Source organism: Diadema antillarum, unplaced genomic scaffold (assembly GCF_040938485.1).
Source record: "Diadema antillarum isolate AM-2024a unplaced genomic scaffold, OU_Dant_1.0 seq00001949_RagTag, whole genome shotgun sequence".
Lineage (NCBI taxonomy): Eukaryota > Metazoa > Echinodermata > Echinoidea > Diadematoida > Diadematidae > Diadema > Diadema antillarum.
The window spans coordinates 78,063-86,753 of record NW_027272609.1 but is presented as its reverse complement, the minus strand read 5'-3'; the positions used below and the strand labels follow the sequence as shown (position 1 = coordinate 86,753).

Below are 8,691 nucleotides of genomic sequence, written 5' to 3'. Positions count from 1 at the left end.
GGGGGGGGGTCCCTGGGGGACGACCCCGCCCTCAGGTATCAGGCTGACGCCCAGTTTTGTAATGAGGGGGGTGGCCCCAGTAACTTTGAGGGGTCAAACCTTTTGGGCTTGATGGGGTAAATTGACCAGCAGCCAGCTCCTGGTCTAACAAGAGTTCTGTGCTCCGTCCCCTTTTCCTGATCCTTGGTGCGATAAACCAAGAGAGGGCGCAAATTTTCTGATTGCGATAATCGAGAGACTGCGCGCCCAACCCGTTTTCTCGGGTATCGCAGTTCTCGGCGTATATATTGCAATCCTCGGGTGTCACGCCCTCATACGTCTTGTCGCGTACACTGAATCACCCCTTCGAGTACAAAGAGTCCAGAAGCTAGACTACAGAACACTAAGATCATGAAACATCTTCCCACTGAGCACTGTAATCGCACCATCCCTAGAAGCCTTCAGCCATCGACTGACGGAAGGCAGTGGATAAGTCCCTGGACTGTTTTTACTTCCACCGAATAGTGTGGCGGATAGGGAGGACAGCACCGGGCGCACAATCCAACCCCCCCCCCTTTCGACTTTATCTTATTTGAAACAAAAGAAATAAAAAGAAAAATGGGGGAGGGGTACGTGGGCCCCCGTTTTATTCTGTAAACGCGCACCCTCTTTACAGAATTCCTGGATCCGCCCCTGGATAGGTCCTATAATTATGCTCTGCACTATGCACCTCAACCACTGCGTTTCACACACACACGCACATATACACCCAACGTCTGCAAGAATCTTCAAGTTTGAAGGATACAGACTGAACCAGAAATAGAAGAAGAAGAAGAAGAAGAAGAAGAAGAAGAAGAAGAAGAAGAAGAAGAAGAAAGGTACCCTGCAACACGACGCAGGGAGAGGGGAGAACGTCCAGCTCAAGCGTCGTCTCAAACGTCCGCGCCGCAAGTCTAAAGCTCCCTAATTAAGTCACTGACAGTGACACTGCCAATGCCACTACCATAAAGGCTAGTCATCATTATCGCTGGCACCAGCGTCACCACTGCCTGGGTGCGCCAGTGGTCTACTGTGTCATCTTCTTGACATTCGCATAGCCTTTCTTCGCCCTCATACTCTTTTTTTTTTTGTAGTGGGTCCCTCCATTCTTCGCACTAAGCAACGGTGTTACTTGTACTTCACTTCGATCACTTCTGTTTCTCTTTTACTATACAATGTATACTTATTATAGGTGTAAATTGTTGTACAGTCCTTTAATTCCACTATGTTCTATTTACCTATATATTCTCTGTTATCAAAGGAAGTGGAACATATGTGTTGTCAAAAAATGAAATAAACTTTGAAGTGAATTGAATTAGATTGAATCTGTTTTATTCTTTATTTATTTTTTTTCTTTTGACCTGGATGTGGTTGACGGTGACATTCAAACATAGCGATAAAACAGGAACAAACACTACAATAACAATGCTCCGTGCAATTCATTCTCGAACCTTTCAAAGGGCAATTTTTATAGCAAGCGAGCAAACATAAAGAACTGACTGATAACGTATTAGCCTATTCAAAACCACGGGTGGTGAGTGAGCAGACGACAGAAAGAACTGGTCCACAGATGTATTTGCAACCACAGGTGGCGCTCTTTATGCGACGGACACTGGACGGACATACATGGGTTATCACTATTTTCAGAAGCCGAGGCACCGAGTACAGTAACACTTTTAGACCAAGTTACATAATACACGAGACGCCCTTTGCAGCACCCAGAGGGTATGTACGCAGGTACCAACGGAAGTATTGCGCTTTAATAGCATTGGACTTTGTACCCAAAATGATTCAAGAGGACTGAATTGCATGTAAGAACTATGACTGTCAGTGTAATTGCACTTGCCTCGTGTTCCTAGCTAGCACAGTATGCGCTGCTGATATCGAAAGGAAAGGTGCATTGTGATATCTCTTGCGGTGAGTTGCTGTTGTATCTTAACGTGACCGCGTGCTTCACAACACCAACACAAAGTCGTATGTAGGCCTACTGATTTTGCGTGAGGACTGAAAATAGGTGAAAGGGGTCAACCTAGCCAATCTTCAATTATTCATATTTTCTGAAATAGCAAGTCTTCTACATTATGCTAAAGTTTGGGATCAACGAACAGGAAATTGTGTTTTGGCCACTTTCCTCGAACACCTTTTTGTAGAATAGTAGGATTATGACTGTGTGCTTTATATAGAGTTCCCTTTTCATTTCCGACAAACCCTAGCTATATATACAATACTCTTCACTTTCAACTCTAATAACTTTAGATAGGATTTTGCTTCTGCTCTGAAAGTTGGCAGTAATCATTGGCAGAATTTGTGAATAAGGCATATTCAATTTCTGATAATCTTGTCATTGTTGTTGCTCCAGTGGCTTTTCATGCTTTTTTTTTTTGTCTCATTCATCGCACAGCTAGCACGGCTTTGTTAGATAAGCGCTTGAATAGACCCTGTACGCCAACGTCAGAGCCTCATTTCTTCGTTCACACTTTTCCGGAGTGTGTGCTTTCTTTCCAATATTGGGATATGTTTTGGAGAGTCTACAAGTTATACATCATTTCGGAGCTTAAAGTCTGCTCTTTCAGAACCTGCACTTAGCTAAAAATCCATGTTTGGCGACTTTTTGGTGGTTTTATGATGCAGGGCACATATTCAAGGAGTAGGCCTATAGAGAGTCAAGTGTGGTCACTATAATTATTTATTTCATATTCTTATACTTATAAATTCAGAGTTATGAATATTCGTGTATGTTGTCTTAATACATCCAAGCATAAAACTGGCGCAACGTATGTAGACCCATATTATGTCGCAAGATAATACTTCATATTGTAGGCCTATATTAATAGGCCCTAATATGTATGGTTCCGTATGTATTATATTCAAATATTTGATTTGATTTGATTTGATTTGATTTATTGGTTTCTGTATCATCATTGTACAATCACATTCATTTACAAACATTAATATAATAAGATATATAAGCATTTTCTTGTTCATTGCCTGTGTACAATGTACAGCAAAAGTAAAACTAAACATAACAATGAATAATACAGAGGGGCTACAGCATAAGCGTAGCTTGATTTGCGTGCAGCCCCCGTAGCATACATCGGAAGGAGAATAGGAGGGAGGGATGACTTGAATAGAGATAGGATAGTTGAAAGGAGAAAAGGAAAGGAGAGGTTTGTCTGCTTTCACTGAAGGTTTATACAAAGTAAAGGTACCTGTATCACTGATTAGCAAGACATGACAAAATATTTCCTCACCGAGGTACAGGTAGACAATTGATACAGGTCATGGTCGGTTACATAATAATTATTATTACATTTCAAAATCAACAAAAATGGACTTATCGGTTTTTGCGAACAAACTCTTCATATATATATATATATATATATATATATATATATATATCACGTAAGCCTCTATTTTCTCGATGGTTGCAAGACTACGAACATGTATGCAAGAGTCGTAGATTTTGAGGTGAAGGCTGTACATGTAGGCATATACAACGTTCAATGTGCCTCTCTCTGTGAAATCTTAGAATACTTCAGTGAAACATTTTCTGCCATCAATTTCCCTACCAATAACCGTCACTCCGCTCGCATCCCAACCCTGTACCTCCTCATGGTATACATGTACCGACTCTTAATATGTCAAGTTATGCGGCCAGTCTGACAGAGCAGCCGACAGGGCCGGGCTCTAGGTAGCCAAGGAAAACGTGCAATAAACCCTAAGACAGAAAGAACACGATCACACAATGGGACTGCTGTAGTATCCAGGAACAGCCAATGACTTAAATCCTCTTCGTCTTTTCTCGCACAATAAATTACTCATAATATTAATGAATCATATTATGAATTTCACACAACTTGACTGAAATGTTTTAGAAAACAACTCATGAAACAATATATCCTAGCAATATTCTGTTGCTATCCGTTTGTTCGTCTAAAGTTCCTCAGATTTCTCTTCGTTTTCTTTCTTTTTTTTAGATAATTACCATCACCGTTAGAGACCACGCACGCACACACACACGCACACATATACACACAACAACAACAACACAACAACAAGGGCAAACTTTAAGTGAAAACGGAAAAAAAGTTGGAGCAGGTCAACTATGGATCTAGAGTCACTGCCTGCAAATCGGGCACGTTACGCGGATGTGTTCCTGACAGGATATTCAAAAATTGCCCAGAAGGATGCCGTCTACCGTCATGTCTCACATCACTTCGAAAACTCTGTTCTCGGGAGCTTGCAGAAAGTCTTTGCACCTGAAGAACAATTCAACATGTTGGGTGTGGGAATTGGAGCAGGTTTGTCTGATTTACGTTTTTAATCGTGTTTCTTTGCCTTATATCTACTCAAACCTAAATACTTCTATCATTAACATTAATCACAGTCGAGATATGAGAATATTTTCCGTCCTTATTTCGAAACAGAAAAAAACAGTTCCAAATACACGTGTGTTATCTTCAAATTCTTTTGGATTAAAAAAAAAACACATGAATTTGAACTTTTAGTTCATAATCATGTGACGTTTCGCCGATTAACAATCAGCTTCTGGCGTCATCCCAAGGGAAGAATAGTCCTCATGATTGCATGTGAAGTGCAAGAAATTTCAATCACAATGTCGCATGACGTCAGTTCAAGTTCAGGTTCTCCAATTCATAAGAAATTGGAGGCTATAATTCGATCAGAAGAATGATACCCTAGGTCCCTGTCCACATAACGGAGTCCCTTGAGAGACCACAGAGAGAATGACAACATGGCAAGATCCTTCAGCAGTCTTCAAGACCTGAGGGAACAATGAGACTATCGGAAAATGTAATGCTGAAAGACCATCTGGCTATACTCCCTGAAAACTTTGAGAGATCAGACCAGATCTCTGAGAGACCTGTCTTGTAATGAACCCGCTTTGATCTGACGAAAACTTCTCTTTTTTTCTCAAAAATGTAACTCTTGAGGGCTAAAAGATAATTAAAAGAATAGTGTATAAGAACCTCGAGCGAAGGAGTGCTGAAAGACCTCTGAAAGACAGTTCGGAGCTGTTACAATTTTTTTTTTAGACCCTGGAGACCAAGAGGGGCCCGTTTCATAAAACTTGTTATCTGTGACAACTGCCATACATTAATGACAACTTTGCTCTCAGCCAATCAGATGTAAGGATTTCAGTAGCTTGTCACATCAATGACAGCTGCTCACCGATGACAAGTTTTATGAAGCGGGTCACAGGAAGTTTACTGAAAGAACTCTTAGGACTCGTGAAGGACATCGGAGATCATTGAAAGTTCACTCAATGATTATTGACAGATCTGCTAATTATAATAAATTTACCTTCTTTCAGCCGTTTTTCAGAGGTCTTGCCCTAAAATGTGGAATAGGGGTTAAGATCAGTTTGAATGAGTATTGGCTTGTCATTAAGTTTTTTTTTATAACATTTATGCATTTGACTGGAAATTTTATCCTTTCTCATACTCTCTCTCTCCCTTTCCCCTTAACATGTTAACCTTTCTGACAGGGAAACATGAAATAGCATTCATGAAAACTCTCATGGCATTTTACAAGAAGATATCAAACACCGCAATAGAGCCAAGTTCGAGTCTACTTCACACGTATGAGGAAAACCTACAAAGTGCCGGAATCACTCCGCAGGTTGATGTAAAGTTCTTCAACTGCACCTTACGTCAATATCTTGACGGACGTGGGGACAAGGAAGAAAAGTTCCAGCTCATAAGCGGCATTCATTGCATGTATTACCTCGGTAAAATCGAAGAGTCAATGGACCAACTCCTGTCCTCTTTGAAGGAAAAAGGGATTCTCCTGTTGCAGTTCAACTCCGGTAAATGTCATTAGTCTCTGATCATTTTGGACTTCCTTTATCAATCCAGCGTATGATATGGTTATTTTGTTTATTCACTAATGTGTTCCTGTCATCTGTGTCCATTTCGTTGCCCTTTTTAAAGATATTGATTTCCATTGGTAACAGTGGTTTAAAAAAAAAAATGTTTGAGTTATCACATTTGATGCATACTGTGGAGGTCAGATGTATCACAAAACATCCTACATAAAGAAATTGCAATATAAAGCCTGATATATTATGATTTATTACTATTTCTTTTTTTCTCAATCAACCACAACAGTATATCCAGACGGGTTATTGTAGAAACTACTTCATTATATTCATATTCTGTGTGTTTCGAAATACTGAACATTTATCATAATGATTTACATTTTACATTTTATTTAGTTGTTTCTATCCCTAACTAACATTTCATTACTATTTTGAAGCACTAAAACTGGGTTTTCATTTCATCTGCAAATGGTAAATAATGCCTTGAATACATGTAAAGGAAGGTATCGAGGAACATGTTTTTGTTACATCATAATACCACAATTCACAGACAGCTGATTGTGACGTTAGTTTTCCGTATAGGCCATTATGTTGAGAGAAAAGGAACGTGTGTGTTTGTGAGTGTAGTGGTGTGTATTGACATTATGTTACACCTGGACAACCCCTCTGTCTCACTTCGAGAAAGATGATATAACGATGGCAGTTTTGGCTACGATTTCGACTTCTTGTATAGCAATTGAGTATCAAGAACGACCCAAGTCCATGGAAGACCATTTCGAGTAAACTTTAGAAAACTTCATATCTTTTTTATTTGTCCAATAATATTCTATATAACTGTGATAGGAAGGTAACATTGTATATACAAATTAGAACTTACATTATTATGACAATTAACATTTACATTAATTGTGGAGAGGCCATTTTGTGGGATGGACTTGGGTCGTTTTTTGAATAATGTGGACTTGGGTCGTTCTTTGATTCATATACATGATATTCTGCTATAGAGATAAGAGAAGGATGATAGAGGGCGCTATAATACATGTATGAATGTAAGAATGACCCAAGTCCTTCATTCTAACATTGATATAAGATTTAATTCATTCATTTCAGGCACTTCCGGGGGTAATTAGGATTTATCATTTTTGACAAGATGAGTCCATGCATAAGCTACAATTTCCCATGTCAAACTGAATTTGGCCAAAAATTAGACTTGGGTCGTTCTTATAATTCAGGTCTTCAATTGCTAATCATCAGGATTCCTGTCATTATGAATGGCACTTACCATCTCAGCAAGAGTCATTATCAACGCGAATAATTATCTTATGAACGTGAGTAAAGATATGTCTTTACAATGAATCATTATTTCACCCAGAGCAAAGTGCTTTTGCCAAGCTGAGAAAGGGACTACCAGCCCTTTATCGACAAGATGGTCCTATCCACGTTGAGATCGATGACGTCACCAGAGAGGCCAAGAGACGAGGATGTGACGTCATAAAGATACCGCTCCAGCTGACGATAGACGTCACCGAGCTCTTTGACGAGACGTCCGACTTCGGAAACAAGATTTTAGATTTCTTCACTATGACCAGCTACTTCCGTCAAACAGCTCCTAAAGCGTTGGTCGAAGAGGTGCTGGAGTTTTGGCGTGACAACAGCTCAAGGGATGGTTCGGGCCGCTCTCGCGCCAACGCTGAAGAGTATTTGGTGATTATTCAGAAATGTTCTCATTTGTAATAGTTGGATTAACCCGTCTCCGTCTTACTGCTTCATAATGTGAACATCATCATTTCGTTTGGCATAAACATACAATATTATGACGTGAATAAGCTCGATGGAAACCTTTCTTTTCTGTTGCCCGAGGGTCTTATGAAGTTATCAATGTTTGTTTGTTTATTTGTGGGTTCATTTGTTGTTGTTGTTGTTTTTATCTAGATATACGATTCCAGACGTGAAATTGTTTGGTTCAGAATGTTAACAGATTTTTCTTTTCCTTTTTTCTTTTACCTTAGTGTAGACATTTCTACGAAAGCTGTGTATGCGAGTAAAATATTTATTATTAGTTTTATGATTATTACTATTATTATTATTATTTTGGAGCAGAAACAAAGCTGCCCTAAAAGTATAAGTGATGGTATTGTCCCCGTGGCTATGAAAACAGTATCTATAATGGTTATTCTAACTTTTAAGAAAGGGGATAGGGACATTTTTAATTATTGACCATGCAGTGGCGTATCTAGGGAAAACGGCGCCCGGGGCAAGCGCGAAAATTGCGCCCCTAATTTCTGAAAAAGTGTTCAACCCTAACCCCATCCCGGTAGGGACTTTATTTGTTTGTTTGTTTGTTTTTATTTCCGTCTTAATATAAAAATACACATATTACAAGTTCCATATACATTGCATATACCTACAGAAGAAACGGGGGATTGCCTGTTCAGTCATATTTTCAAAATATGTCTGTTCTTCCACATGGTCCCAATATAATACGCTTTAAACAAAGTCCACATGATATGCTTTTTCAAGCACTTAAAAGGGGTCTTTTGAGGGTGATTTCAATGTAATGAATTTTGATAAATTGTAGCGAGCGAGACGAAAATGTTTGCATTTCAGCTTACAAAACATGGAATTCTTGTCATTTTTTGCTATCAAATCTTACAATTCTAATCAAGCTATATAGTGACGAGCTTATAGATAACGATTTATACCAACAAACTGAGGACTTGAAAAAATACTCTAAATAGTACGAGCGAGTAAACCGAAATTTGTATATTTCCGCGTCATCATCACGTTTTGTTATTATCTCTATTTTTTTTGATAATTTTTGGCGAGCGAGCGAT

At 39.1% G+C, this 8,691-nt stretch overlaps 1 protein-coding gene across 2 annotated transcripts; it reads left to right on the top strand.

Annotated features, from left to right (window-relative positions):
- The first annotated feature begins 1,818 nt into the window (after nt 1–1,818).
- Nucleotides 1,819–8,437, top strand: LOC139713339 (histamine N-methyltransferase-like). 2 transcript variants are annotated; one of them, XM_071625083.1, is made up of 4 exons: nt 1,819–1,935; nt 3,996–4,319; nt 5,525–5,845; nt 7,230–8,437. In XM_071625083.1, the coding sequence occupies exons 2-4, from the start codon at nt 4,124–4,126 to the stop codon at nt 7,589–7,591; spliced, it is 879 nt and encodes a 292-aa protein (XP_071481184.1). In that variant the 5' UTR covers nt 1,819–1,935; nt 3,996–4,123; the 3' UTR covers nt 7,592–8,437. The 2 variants fall into 2 exon arrangements, with proteins under 2 accessions (XP_071481184.1, XP_071481185.1); XM_071625084.1 differs by lacking the exon at nt 1,819–1,935 and having other exon boundaries at nt 3,952–4,319.
- The last annotated feature ends 254 nt before the right edge of the window (nt 8,438–8,691 follow it).

Coding starts and splice junctions, on each gene's coding strand:
- LOC139713339 (XM_071625083.1), top strand. CDS start 4,124: ATGGATCTAGAGTCACTGCCTGCAAATCGGGCACGTTACGCGGATGTG. Junction 4,320..5,524: donor GGGTGTGGGAATTGGAGCAG/GTTTGTCTGATT, acceptor CCTTTCTGACAG/GGAAACATGAAATAGCATTC. Junction 5,846..7,229: donor CCTGTTGCAGTTCAACTCCG/GTAAATGTCATT, acceptor TATTTCACCCAG/AGCAAAGTGCTTTTGCCAAG.